This window comes from Leishmania braziliensis, chromosome 36 (assembly GCF_000002845.2).
Source record: "Leishmania braziliensis MHOM/BR/75/M2904 complete genome, chromosome 36".
In the NCBI taxonomy this organism is placed as follows: domain Eukaryota; phylum Euglenozoa; class Kinetoplastea; order Trypanosomatida; family Trypanosomatidae; genus Leishmania; species Leishmania braziliensis.
In genome coordinates, this window is record NC_009327.2 from 1,804,399 (window position 1) to 1,818,209 (window position 13,811).

Below are 13,811 nucleotides of genomic sequence, written 5' to 3' on the forward strand. Positions count from 1 at the left end.
CGTGGATGCCGCTGCGTCGGAGCGACCCGCGGCGGAGAACGCGTTGGTGCCATCCACATGATGGGCAGGGGTGTGAGCGTGACTCGAATGTGTCTCGCACCCGGCCCCCGCTGCCCGGTGGTGGTGGAGGGGGGAGCCTGTGTGAGACCCGAGCGGGATGCCACGGGGCGACCGGCATATGGGGGAGGGAGTGTGGTGGGGAGCGCTCGAGGCAAGGGCTGTGCAGCCATGGCGCTGTCGGCGCCGTGCTGTACCGCTGCTTTGCGCCACGCGATGTGCGTGTGACAGGGCGTGAGGCGGGGCGGAGTTTGGGCTCAGGCTGTGTCGCAGAGGAGGGAGACACTGAAAGTGGAAGAGGCGTCGTAGTTTACTCTTGTGTCAGTTTATGCGAGTTTATTTTCTGTGTGTGCGTAGCGACGAAAGGATGCACACTTTATGGAGCTGTAAGCGGTTCAACTTGTGGGTCTCCTTGTGGGGAGAGGGGAGGAGGGAGGGGAGGGACGCTCTTTATCTCTGATGTATACCGCCGCGTTCTCGTTGCTTTTTTTTTTGCAATTTATGTTTTGACTTCAACTACCCTCCACGCCGTATTCTTCTTTTTGCTTCATTCGGGACACTGCAGGGTCAATTCTCAGCCGTTCTCTTCTTTTCCTTCTTATTCACGCCACTGTTCACGTTTCCTGTTACCGTTTATCCATGCTGTAGTGCACTCTGCAGGCGAGCCTGGAAATCATTATTTGTCAGTCAGAGCCACGTTGGGTTTTGTGGGATCCAGAAGGTTGCCGTCAAGGTAGCCATAACAGCGACCCTGTTCAAACCCTGTCCCCGCTCTTCAGCCCCAACTGGCGTGAACGTCGTGGAGGTACTGGCAGCCGTAGTTTCTTTATCCTGATAAGCAGCAGAGCTATAGAGGAAGCGGCGTATACGCTAGTTGAGGAAAGAGGCCGTGGAAGAGCGAATAAGAAGAAAAGTAGCGGGGAAGCACGAGAAAGGATTTCCGTACTCGTGATAGTGATGTGGGGTATGTGGATGCTTCACCGGATGTGACAGTTAGAGACCTGCTGCTCTCACTTCTCCTCTCATGTGCTTGTCTGCTGAAATTCTCTATAAAAGACTCCTTTTTGGCGACCATCGGTTCCCTTCTTTTTCTTTTTTCCCCTTTTCGTTAGCCTTGGCGAAAGGCGAAGCCCTGGGCTGCCTGCAACTCCAGTGGCTCAGCACCACTCTTCTCTTGCGCTTCGGACTCACTGTGTACCTGTATCCGTGCTGCTTTGCCTCCCTTTATCTCATTTCCTTTGGGCATTCTGGTGTGCAACGCGCTGTCCTCGCTTCTTATTGTCTGCGATCACAGATCATTTTAGTAGACGTTCAGCAGCTCTCCGGAGGGGTGTGCGCTGCTGTTGCTCACCACGTAGGTGCTGTAAGCTGAATTTCAGTGCGAAGACTTGATTATTACGGCACTAGGGCGCTTCCGGCACGCACTGTCTTTTTGTTTCCTGTTTAATGTGCACAGCTCTAGCTGCAAATGCCATCCGTGTACGCTTGGTACGCACCCCTCTCTAACGTGCTCTCTCGTATTCCCTCTCGACTTTCTACGTTTGTCTTCACGTTCGAGGACCGTGGTACGACACACTGCTCACACCGTCACATGCCGCTGTTCGCTTGTCGTCGGCAGTTCGTCCTGCACAAGTCAGTAAGTTCTATTTGTCCCAGCTTGGTAAGCGGCTTGACGCTCACCTTTCTCAGCTCACACTTGCTCTGTTATCGTTTTTTTTCCTTGTTGCGTTTCTTCTCCGAACGTCTCGTTCTGTTTTACCCCCATGTCGTCGGAGGAGGTCGTCTTTGAGGATGCCGTTGTGGCGTCTTCTGAGGCAGCACCATTCAAGAAGGACTTGCTCGAAGCGCTGCCTCAGAGGACATCTCGGGCAAGCGCGAAGCACCGGATCTACCTCATGGTGGTGGGCGTGCTAATCCTCGTTGTACCACTCTACTTATGGAAGAGTTTTGGCACGATACGCATTGCGGAGAAGGCCCCGCAGTCTGGAGTGATCCCATCACCCAGTGAATTTGACGTCCACGAGCTGATCCGTGAGTTGAACATTGGCGGTAAGAAGGTCTACATCTCCGACCTCATTACTGGAGCAGCCGACGGCTGCGCGCTTGAGGTACCTGCGCTGCCTAAGGGACGACAAACAGTGGTGACGTTTAAGACTAAGGAGAATACAGAGCGCCAGGCGGTGCTCTACGTGCCGGATAGTTACCCCACAGCGGTGGACGGCCGAGAACCACGGCGGGTTGCTATTATGGTACTCTTTCATGGTCTGAATGATAACTGCAAACACTTCCTGGACGCCACCGGTTTCATGTCCTACGCAGACCGCGACGGATTTCTGATTGCAAGCGTGTGCGGCTCTGTGGGTATCTTGGGTACCGGCTGGAACGCGGGCATGTGCTGCGGCTTCTTATGCGACAAGCCCGACGACGTGGCGCTAGCAAAGCAGGTGGTGACAGAACTTTCGCGAAGCATGTGCATTGATCAAAATCGTGTAATGGCCGTCGGATTCAGCAATGGCGCCATGCTTTCGGAGGTGCTGGCGTGCAATGAACCTGACACGTTTCGCGTTGTTGTCTCCGTCGCCGGTGTTGTTGAGATGCGCCCAGGAAACGCTGCTGGGATTGCCGCCTGCACAGCTACCCTCGAGAAGGCCTCGTCGACGTCGCGCGCAAGTGTGCTGATGGTGCACGGTACCGCGGATCCCGTGGTGCCATGGGGTGGTAACAAACTGCTTGGATTTCCACCAATAGTGTGGAACTTGGAGGGGTGGAGAGAGCGAAATGGGTGTACGGAGGAGACGAAAACAACCATTTCCACCGACACTTACACGAACATGATCTACGCCCAGTGCACCGTGCCGGAGAACGTGAGGACGCGTAAGACGCCAAGTGGTGAGGGTGTGGAACTGTCGACCTGTTTTAAGGATGAGGCCTCACCAGACATGGTTCCTGGGAAGAGTAAGGCTGAGAATGCACGACTTGCGGAAGAAAATGTAGCGCCACCAGGTCGCGAACGTGTCGACTCACGCATGAACCTTGGGGATATCAGCGCCACACAGGAAGGTAGGCGGCGCATGACTCAACCCATGGATGAGCACTCCTCTGGAGATAAAGGCTTTCAGAAGCGAGGCTGCCAGAAGGCCGGGTATGCGAATGCGCAGGTGAACGACGGTGGTAGGGGAGAGGTTCACAACCAAGGCACGACGAGGAACAGAACTGTGAGCACAGATTTCTCTCCACAACCCAACCTGCACCGGCGCGCGAATGAGAAATTGTCAAAGGATGTGCTGCGCAGGTACACTGATGGTTATCGCTGTTCACCGCAAAATCTTTCCTTCGACTCCGTTCCCAAGCAGAACTGGGAGGTGCCGGTGCAACGCGACAACGTACCACCTGGGCATGACGGTAGGAGTCAGGTGGAGCTGGTCCGCGTGGAGGGTGGACTTCACACCTGGCCGCGGGACGAGGAGTTCTCGACGACGGACTACATTTACGAATTTGGAATTCGCATCTTTGGCGGTTACAATTGATGGGGAGCCAAGACAACGCACACAGGAGCTCCCCTCTCTCTCACTCTTTTTTTTTGGAGGGGTGTCTCTGCTCTGTGTTGTTCTGTTGCTTGCATCTCTCTTCAGGCATACTGCTCCTTCTTCGATGCGTCGAGGATAAAGGCACGTTTTCCGTCCTTTGACGAGGTGAAATGGTGGTATCCTTTTTTTTGCTGAAATTCCCCGCTCGCTTTTCCTTGTATAGGGTCTTTCCTGTGTCCTTCCTTCTCTCCTCCACACTCCCTCTTCTTTGTCCGATTGCCTCAGGGAACGTGGGAGCGGGCAGGACGGCAGTCAGGTAACGGCAAAGCACACATGAGCACTACGCCTACAGCGATGGAAAGACAGGCGATGCCCTCCTAGTGTTGAGTACAACGAAGAAAAAAAACGTCCCTTTGCCCCCCTCCACCTCCTTTTTATCCTACTGCCCCTTTTTTGCGCTCTTGTGTTTTGCTACCATCATCATGCTTCTCCCCGCTGCGACGTGCGTGGTCCAAGGCGACAACTACAGATGCTGTCCGAAGGTGTTATGATTTTCAACAGCCGTCTGTTATCATTGCTTTTAAGATTACCCTCCCCTCTCCTGCACTGCGCTTCTGGTGACTTTTTTTTGGTGCTGCACTTTTCAGTTGTCCTCCACAGGACTATTTCCCTATCGCTATTGCTTGGTGAGTGGCTGACTGGATCTTGCGACGTAAGGTACAGAGCTTTGACCAATATACGGATAAGAAACAGCGAAGGAACGATATATATATATATATATATATATACGTATCGCTCTCTCTCTTTATAGAGAGATATTTAGGGACTGCACGTTGAGTATTTCTTTTTCCTCACACCACTTTGCGTGGGAGCTATGCTGGAGAGTGTAGACACGCGCGCTCGCGTTTCCCCTCCCTCTCTGTGCTCTTGCATTGTGTGTTACCTAGTAGATGATGGCCACGGAAGAAAAAGTGCTTCAAAGTTTTCAATTCCCCGAGATTTGCTCGGAAGCTCTGAGCAAATAAGCATGCGTGTCCCTCTCGCCATGATGGTTTCGTTTTTTATCGGCTTGCTCTCTCTCGTGTTTTTTTTTTTGCGGCTTCTTGGCTTTGGTCCCTTTTGGCGTCACAACGCAGAATAATCCTTCTCTTCGCCGCTCCCGCTCGCTTCGATGCTCCCTGACCGAAGCCAAACGAGTTACTCATCTTGAAGCGGCACATCTATACTGACACACACACGCGCACACAGGTGAACCTTTGCAGTTGTTTGTTGTATTACACGCCACGTCTTCTCCATCAATTGTTCACACAAGCACAAGCAGAGCTCAACCTCCTCCCTTTTTCCCGGCGTTGCTCCAGAGAAGAAAACACAATTGTATACGAAATGCCAAAGTCGAAGCGCGCTAAAATTGTCTCGCTCACGAAGACTCAGGCAAAGACGCGCGCAGACAAAGACAAACTGATTGAACGCATCCGCCAAGCCCTGGAGGACTACACTGATGTGTACACTTTTCAGCTCCACAACATCCGCACTAACATACTGCAGCTGATTCGCGAGGAGCGTGCCGAAGACAGCCGCATCTTCCTAGGAAACAACAAACTTATGATGATCGCCATCGGCCGCGATGAGAAGAGTGCGCAGAAAGAGAACTTGCACAAGCTGTCACCGTTTCTGACTGGATTGTGTGGGTTGTTCTTCACAAACCTCAGCAAGAAGGAGGTAAAGGAGTACTTCGCGACTGTTGGTGCGCCAGTCTACGCTCGCACTGGGCAGACAGCAACTGAATCGCTCCTGCTCAAGGCAGGTCCGCTGCCGCAGTTTCCGCACAGCATGTTTGACCACCTCGCCAAGCTTGGTCTTCCTATCAAGTTGGACCGTGGGGTTATTGTGCTGCTACAAGATACCACCGTGTGCGAGCCGGGTGATACGCTTAGCGCGGAGGCCGCTCAGCTTTTGAAGCTCTTTGGGGTGGAGTGTGCTGAGTTCAAGATTGACCTGACAGCGCACTGGACAAACGGCGTGGCGAAGAAAGTGATTCATAGCGCGTCAAGTAAACGTCAAAAGTAGCGGGCGCATGTCTGTCAGGCAGCGTAGTTGCGCAGAGGTGGGATGAGAACACATGCCACTACTCTTGTTGTCATCCCGAGTTGTTGGAGGAATGAGGCGAATGAGCAGCGAAGGTCACGGCGGTGGTCGCTGAAGGAATGGTTCTCCTCCACCGCATGAAGAATGTCGTTTCATCAAAGCTGCAACTCCATCTCGCTCTCGCTGTCGCTCTGCCTCATTCTTGCTCTAGATTTTTGTAGGTTTGGGTTTCTCTGTGACTGAAGCCTAACTGTTAATGCTGGTTCCTTCTCCCTGCTGAGAAGGTTAAAAAGCGAATAAGCGTGTCACGTTTCTCTCTTTCGCTGTGTATGTGTGTATGCGCTTTTCCTTTAGGTTCTGTGATGAGCAAATTACCGATCCTCAGGAAGGGAGACACTTAAAGCGAACGCGTTCAAGTACCTCTATCCAGTACACCACTCTTCACCTTCTCTTCAGGGTAGCGTAGTGCTGCTTACAGAGACGGTTTATACTAACACCAGGAATACTTTCTGGCGATTTGCTGAGGTGTCGTGGAATGACGACAGCGCTCCAAAGGACTTGGGCACATGGCAAGGAGTAGGCGTGCCTTTGTGCGCCACAAGACTCCTACGTACTGTTGAACCGCTGACATCCTCACACCCCGTGCATCGATGTTGCTCATTTTTCCCTCTTTATGCTTCTCTTCTTCATGTTCTCCCCATTCTCTCTCTTTATACTCATCTTTCTCTCCCTGACCCTCTCTATTACTGAGCTTTGTCATGCCGGACTGATCTCTAGCCTTTCATTCTTTCGGTGTGTGGGGAAGGGGGAGTGACGGACACTACCTCTATTGAAGTCTACCCTCTCTCTCTCTGTTTGACTCCCCACTTTCTTTAGGTAAACTAATCAAAGTGCCTTCTTAGTGGCACGGGTGGCTCATTTGTGGTTGACTTTGCTGAACGAAGCGAGCAAGTGCCCCTCTATTCATGCTAGCGTTCTCCAGTGCAGCGCGCCTCAGCACCGATCGTGCCACTAGAGAACTTTTTGTGTGTGTGTGTGTGTATGTGCCTCGAAGCTGTGGTAGAAGAGAATGACATCAGTTGAGGCGCGGGATGCAGTAAAGCAGTATGAGCTGCGCCACAACGTCTTGCTGCAGAGTATTCTCCCCGGGGGCCTCCTCTCGTCTTTCGAACTGAAGGAGCGCTGTGATGCCCTCTTGGTGCCGCGCCAGATCTCGCTCGAAGTGATGCATATCGCACCCTATTTCCTAGCTACTGCACGGCGCCCATCTTTCGTGTCAAGCACCAAAGCTGCGCCGACGCTCGCTGCACTCTTTGGTGAGAAAGAAGACCTACCAGAGCAATGCAGTTCTTCCAACCAAGAGACTGAGGCCACGGGTGATGCGGCGACCACGGCAGTAGTGACGTTTCCACCAGAGAAGACTGACGCTTTCAGGGCTGCCCTCGCCCGGTTTCTCGAGTATCACCTCCTGCACTTTGACAGTTTGGGGAACTCTGAGTTCACCAACCTCAGCGGCCAGCGCGGTACCTTTACCGAGGACCTGAACCATGTCCAGCGCTTTGGCCACTTAGGCCAGGTTGCCGTCCTTGCGTATGCTGATGCGCTGCGACCGAAGAGCAGCGCTATTGACACTGACGGTCACGCACCGGCGGGGGGCGATTGTTCACGCGATCCTTCATCTCTTCAAATCTTCATCATCGACATGCCCTTGATGGACACGGGTGAAGTGCATCTCATCACGGATGCGCTGCACAAACTCACAAAGCCTGCAACTCCCCAAATCGAGGTGAACAAGAGCGCATCGCCTCACAAGACCAGCCTGGTAGACATACCATTTATAATGGGAGACCGTAACGCAAGCGACCCCACCGCGCGCCTGAAGCCGTTGACGGAGCTCTTCAATCTGTCGGCCCCCTCGCCAAACCGTGTCGCGGCGGCGAACGCAACAGGCCCAGGAGGTACCGACTCAGGTGATGAGTCGGTTGCCGAGACGGTCGTAATTGAGGACCGCGGAGATGAACCACCAAAGAGTCCTGTCCTGGAGGATTACATAGAGAAGTACACGCACATTAGCAAGCGACAGCGTCAGCAGAGCGAATCAAATTGCGCGTCCTCGGCAAAGGCGCACAATAGCGGAGATGCCAGTTTCCATGATCAGATAATCGACGTACCCACTCCGCCCACTTTGTTGACCTCGGTGTGCGCACACCAAGGTGTTGCTGCGCTCACTGCTGGCTCTTCTCAACTAGCGTCTAGCGCGACGGACCCAAAGGGCACCGCTACGGCCACTATTATCCACGCTAATGTCCTTCGCCACGAGTACAGCCGCGAGTGTATCAAGGACTACCGCCGTGTCGTGGCCGCTGACAACGAGATCTTCTACGGTGAGTTTGAGCGACTCATGGTGTTACGATGCGCAGGACCCCTGGCGAAGGTGATCAATGAGTACGTCTCGAAGAATGAGCACTCCCACCAGCCGATTCTGAACACCAACATGTACAACAAGTTCGTGGAGAGGTGCCACACGGTGTTGTATCAGACGCATCGTCTCTCCATGGACAAGGAGCGGCTGGTGATCATGCAGGAAGGTATCGAACGGTACGTCACATCAAGGCTCTATCACCAAATCTTCAATGTTTGCGAGGAGGAGAAGAGCCAAAGTAAGCTACTGCAAGAGAAGCTCATACGACTGGAAGACATGACGCCAGCGCACTTGCATGCGTTTCCAGAGGTGGAGCAGCATCATGTTTGGGGCCAAGCGATGTTCGAGCTGGACGGCATGGACTTCTTCAAATCCCCGCGAGAGAAGCTTCGTTGTGGGATGCGGTCATGTGAGCTTTTGAGCCTCGCAGTCGGTGATATTATTCGACAGCGCCGCAGCCCCAAGCAGCCAGGCAAGGCTGCCGAGACACCCGCCTTGGGCAACGGTGGTAGTGTTCCGTTGGCGTTCGGCGCCGACGAGTTTTTGCCATGCTTTCTTTTGCTTGTGCTTCGCGCTCGTCCACTGAGCTTTGTGCAGAACGTGCTCTATATTGAAAAGTTTCGCTACCCCGCCCTCATGTCTGCTGAGGAGTCCTACTGCTTCGCTACCCTGCAGTCCTCCTTGCTGTTCTGGCAGAACTGCCGTGATGATGGTCAGATGGATTCCGCCTGTGCCACGGATGTCAGTTTGGGCCGCGTTGAAGCTCCGCCACACAATGGCGGCTTAGGAAACTCCGATGCCCCCTGCGCGGTGTCTTCATCCCTCTCGGGTGTAATGCAGCCCCCGCAGCCACCGCCGCTAATGACGGAGCACGATTTGTTACCCTCGGTGCGACAGGCGTCATTGACTGCTCGCCAGCAGGCGGCGGTGGACTGTAACAGTCGATTGACCAATGGACCAGATGCACCACTCTCAGAGGGCAAACCGCATGCTGAGGAGACACCAACCGTCCTTGACGTGCTGTTTGGCTGGGCGAACCGCAGCTTGGCCCCGCTCGCCAGTGAGATTGGCCTGGGTGCCAGAACCAGTGACAAGGTCGGCAAAGTCTCAACCCTCGGAAGGGAGACTGTCGGAGCCGAGTCGTCTGTCATTCCTGCTTCGGGCGCGATCGGGTACCAGTCGCCGCTGCGAGGCACTGTCGTGTCGTCCACTTCTGCCGCTCCGCAGGCGGAGGTGGTGCGGGATGAAAGTTTTAGTGAAGGTGTGTCCCACGCAGCCTTGGCGCCATCACTGCCGCTGCCCCTCCCTGATTCGAATGTCTCATCTCGTGCGCGTGTGCGGGAGCTTCTGGTGACGCAAAACAAGCTCTTTGACCAGCTGACGCTTCCAGAGCTGCAGATGATTGTCGAAGAAGCTCGGCAACTGCTGTTAGAGGGTAGGTAGACATGGTCATATTTGCGTTGCACAGCCGGACCTCTTTTTTCCTGTTTGTCTTTTTTGGGGTGGGGTGGGGGGAGGGAGGGGGAAGGGGGTGCCTAGGGACCCGAGCGAGAGAGGGGGTATTCCCGAGCGTGTTTGGAGCAGTGGGGTGTCTCTACTGTGGCTCTGCTTCAGAGCCGCCTCCTTTGCCAGCTTCTTCTCTCTATCGCTTTTGATTGGGGAATGAAAGCAACTGATTTGGTTGCCTGTATGCTTTGCGGTCTTCGTTGCTTTTTTTTTTTTGGGGGGGGGGGACTTCTTGATCGGTGGACATGTGCCAAGCCCCAGAACGTTTCCTTCTCGTTCCTCGTTCCTTGTGTACTTGCGTGTGTGCGTGTGTGTGGCGGCTGCACCATCTCCTGTGACTTCGAAAGCTTCACAGGGAGGACCACTGCTGCCATCGCTGGTGCGCTACCTTTTCTTGTGCCCCATTCCCTTTCCTTCCCTTCATCCTACCGTATTTCTGTTACACTTCCGCTTTTTGCTGTGTTTTTCAGTCATTCGCTATTTGTTGTTTTTCTCATATGCCGTTTGCTTGCTTTTTAAAATATCCGCGTTGCTTCTGTGGGCGTGCGTTCTTGGTCCCTCTCTCACAGTTTTTTTTTTTTTTACTGAGCAGGTGTGCCTTTTCAAGAACCCCCAGGCGCACCTGAAATTAGTAAGACCACCCGGCGCCTTTTTCGCCAGGAGTCTCTTTACTGCATGACCACAAAGCATCGCCTCGCTTCCCCCGCTTCTCTAAGTGCTCTGCAGCGAACCACACGATGTGAGAGCGAAAAAGAAGAGAGACTACTCATTGCTCTACGCCTCACCGCTGTGGGAAGGATTTTGAAAAGCAACTCCCCCCCTTCCCCATAACGACGACGACAACAAAATACAGATATCTCTATGAGTAGCCCTCCTCCGAGATGACAATTCTTCGCTCCGCAGAGTGGTTTTATGATTCCCCTCCTCCCTCCTCTCCTTATCACCTTCTTTGGTTTACTCTTCCTCATGCACACATGCGCACGTACGAAAAGCTCAAACATACTGTTGTCGCCACGTCATCGTCGTCTATTCAACTCTCGCAAGAAGCGGTTACGTCGCGCGCGCCCCCATACATGCAACGAGCAAGAAAAAGAGTATAGAACGGCTTAGTTATTGCTGCGCAGGAGGAAAACAAAGGGTGGGGCTCACCTTTTCGTATGCTGGGGTCGAGCCGCCTCATCCGTCTGTCACCAAAAGTCTTTGGAGCTGGCCTCCATATGTCCACGGAGCAGCATACTGAGGCACAGGTTGCGCAGCTGGAGATGCGTGCAACAAGTGCTGAGAAGCAGCTTCAGGCACTGAGGGTAAAGCTCGAGGACGGCGCCTGCGCTGGTGCCAGCAGTGCGAATCTGGAGGCTCGTCTGCGTGATTTGCTGAAACTCCTGTACGAGGACCGCGATGAATGCGAGACTATCCGCGCTCAGCGTGATGAGCTCAAGGAGGAAAACACCCGCCTGCGAGCGCAGGTGCTGAAGGGCGAGTACCGAATTAAGCACCTACTGCGTACTATTGATGAGATAGAAGCAGGCAGGTCCTCTCAGTGAGACAGAGAATGCACGGGCGCATGCAGTGAACGAAAGGGTGAAAGTGCTCTGCAGCTCACCTCAGGTGTTTTTTGTGTTCCTTTTTTTTTATGGTGTCGAAAGGATTGGAGAATCGTTCTCTGCGATACAGCGATAGCGTGCATCGAGGTGGCTCAAACCGATGAGACGACTCTTCGTGTGTGTGCGGGCTTCGTGCGCACCTCAGGGTACTCTAAAAAAAGCGAAAGCGAAAAGCGTGTACTTGATGGGGCCGAGATAAGGACTCACCGAAGCACGTCTGGGTATCTCCTTCTAGTCCCTTTAATCTAGCGATGACGCGGTGGATGGTACATGACAAAGATAAAATACGATTTCAGATGGTGGCTTCATCTGACTTTTCATGACAGACGCTCTCGTGTGTCACCGGTCGCTAGACGACACCCTTCGCACCTGCGTGATCCGTCGCTCGCCGTCCCCACCTCGCCCTTCACTTTGTATCTCTTTCTACTTCTCATTCTCTCTTCTAAAGAAGTGCGCCTTCTTGTTAAAATTTCCTCCATTGACGTCAAGTAGGCGGCTTCGATAACTTACCGCCTTTCTCCTCTGCGACTCGGCAATCGCACGTACGATGCTCTCAGTCGCTATTGTTCCCTTCTTGTACGTTTTGCATGGCGTGAGGTGAAGTCGAAGCGTAGTTTCCCCCTTTTGTGTGTGTGTCGTTTCTTTTTGCCTTTCTTCTGATCGAACCCTCAGACGCGTAAACGCATTCTCTCTATAGCTTCTGCTCTCATGAAGGAGTATACCCGTGAAGAAGTGGCGACACATTGCACGTTGGAAGACTGCTGGGTTATCGTGGACGGGCATATCTACCACTTGGATGTCGAGTTCATTACAACACTACACCCCGGTGGGCAGATTGTTTTAGAGTCAGCCGGCAAGGATGGGTCTGTGATGTTTCATGACCATCACAGTTTAGAGAGAGTGAAGCCCATTCTGGAGGAGTATCTCATCGGTAAGCTGCGGGAGTACCACTCCTAGCAGGGAGAGCACCATAGATTCTGCTGCGGAGCTGCCGCCTGGCAGGTTGAAGACAGTGCACTTGCGTGTGTGTGTGTGTGTGTGTGTGTGTGTGTGTGCTTGTGCGTGCGCTCAACTCTCTGGCGTTTGTGTTTACGCTGAATTGCTGCCTGCTGCGGAACCGTCTTACTGGCCCTTTACATCGTGTAAATGGACTGCGGTGAGGACTTGCCTTGGACAGTGAGCGGACAAGTTCGTGAATCAGCCCCTAGCTTTCTCGCTTTTCTCTGCATCAGCATCTTCTCCTTCCTGCACCACAGTCAGCCAGTGGGCCCCTGCTGCTGCCTAACCGGTTGTGCTTCACGTTTTCTTCAGGGGGTTTTCGTTTGTGTATTTTGGTTTTATTTTCCCAGACGTTTAGAGCTGACGAATAGTGCCAGTGCAGTGCGCAAGCGCTTGGTTTCATGCTGGGGTGCACGCTCGCAATGCTCGTTGCTCCGTCTCTACTGCAGGTTCGTGCTTCACACTCGAATTCCCCAGCTCTCTCCTCGGGTCTTCCTGCTCCTACTGCGCGCGTGTTAGAGTCCGTCCCACTCATCTAACCCCGGCTCACCTTTTCGCCTGGCGAGACAGAGCAGTCGAACCGAAGGGCCATCCAGCGCTTTCGTGAGTATCGAGCAAACGCATTTGTGCAGCACCTCAGTACCACCGTGAGTAGTGAGACTCCTTCTAGGCAGCACGGCTGCATATCCCCTTCTTCGTGTCAGATTACCCGATCCTACGTATGCTACAGCGGATGGCACCTCTTCTCTCATGTACAGTTTTCCCTTTCTCTCCTCCCCCGCCCTTTTCTCTTTCACAATGGTAAAGGAACGGAAGTATTCTTACAGGTAGACTCCCATCCTATTTTGTGTCTGTGTGTGTGTGTGTGTGTGTTTGTTTGTTTGTGGGCTGCGTCGGCAGTGCATATTTCGATTCCCGCTTACGAGGAAACAGCGTACGGTTCAAGAAGGGTGTGAGCGCGCTCGTTCGTTTTTCCCTTCTCATTCTCATCCTCTGTGCGTGCGCGTGCGCTTCTATGAGTAGAGACCGAGAGGAACCCACGAAAAAAGGGAAAAACGTAACGTCGAGGGGCGTAGCGCACCCGCAAGACAACGAGGGTGTCGATGCAACAGAGTAAGGCAGCTGACTGGACGTACTAGATAAAACCAGTGGAGTGCTTAAGGCACGTGCTTACGGCTGAGTGTGTGTGTGTGTGTATTTGGGGGGGGGGGGCTATACTGGCGAGTGCACTGGTAACAAAGCGTTTTCTTACGGCTGCTGAGAAAAACGCAGAACACCAGGACGTCTCTCTCTCTCTCTCTCTGAAGCGGTTACCTTTACTTCACCTTATTACACACGTTGCGCACTTTGTTTTGCGGTCACTTTATTGTGCTAAGTGAAGGAGTCGTAGATCTCCATTGATATTTCCCTTTCTGTGCGTGCCTGTGCACTTGTTGCGTGTTTTGATCACTTCTGCAGCGTCTTTCTCTCTGTATTTATGCCTGTATCTCTCTTCCTGAGGAGGCTCACACTTCTTTGTCTCTCTTTTTTCCCCCTTTCCTCTCTCTAGCCTTGTGTGTACTGCTCATCCAATACTGTGTGTTTTCTCGCTCCTCTTTGGCTGTCCCTCGT

The 13,811-nt window shown here is 53.2% G+C and overlaps 5 protein-coding genes across 5 annotated transcripts; all 5 read left to right on the forward strand.

Moving 5' to 3' along the window:
- Window positions 1-1,820: 1,820 nt before the first annotated feature.
- LBRM_35_4890 (conserved hypothetical protein) lies at window positions 1,821-3,584 on the forward strand (the record flags this gene model as incomplete). The annotated part of the gene is made up of 1 exon (XM_001569056.1): window positions 1,821-3,584. The coding sequence occupies one exon, from the start codon at window positions 1,821-1,823 to the stop codon at window positions 3,582-3,584; it is 1,764 nt and encodes a 587-aa protein (XP_001569106.1).
- A 1,383-nt stretch (window positions 3,585-4,967) lies between these two features.
- Window positions 4,968-5,651, forward strand: LBRM_35_4900 (putative 60S acidic ribosomal protein; the record flags this gene model as incomplete). Its single annotated transcript, XM_001569057.1, has 1 exon — window positions 4,968-5,651. The coding sequence occupies one exon, from the start codon at window positions 4,968-4,970 to the stop codon at window positions 5,649-5,651; it is 684 nt and encodes a 227-aa protein (XP_001569107.1).
- A 1,087-nt stretch (window positions 5,652-6,738) lies between these two features.
- On the forward strand, window positions 6,739-9,534 carry LBRM_35_4910 (conserved hypothetical protein; the record flags this gene model as incomplete). The annotated part of the gene is made up of 1 exon (XM_001569058.2): window positions 6,739-9,534. One exon carries the CDS (start codon window positions 6,739-6,741, stop codon window positions 9,532-9,534), a length of 2,796 nt encoding a protein of 931 aa, XP_001569108.1.
- Window positions 9,535-10,754: 1,220 nt separating this feature from the next.
- On the forward strand, window positions 10,755-11,141 carry LBRM_35_4920 (conserved hypothetical protein; the record flags this gene model as incomplete). The annotated part of the gene is made up of 1 exon (XM_001569059.1): window positions 10,755-11,141. One exon carries the CDS (start codon window positions 10,755-10,757, stop codon window positions 11,139-11,141), a length of 387 nt encoding a protein of 128 aa, XP_001569109.1.
- A 768-nt stretch (window positions 11,142-11,909) lies between these two features.
- Window positions 11,910-12,158, forward strand: LBRM_35_4930 (putative cytochrome b5 1; the record flags this gene model as incomplete). The annotated part of the gene is made up of 1 exon (XM_001569060.1): window positions 11,910-12,158. One exon carries the CDS (start codon window positions 11,910-11,912, stop codon window positions 12,156-12,158), a length of 249 nt encoding a protein of 82 aa, XP_001569110.1.
- Window positions 12,159-13,811: the final 1,653 nt, after the last annotated feature.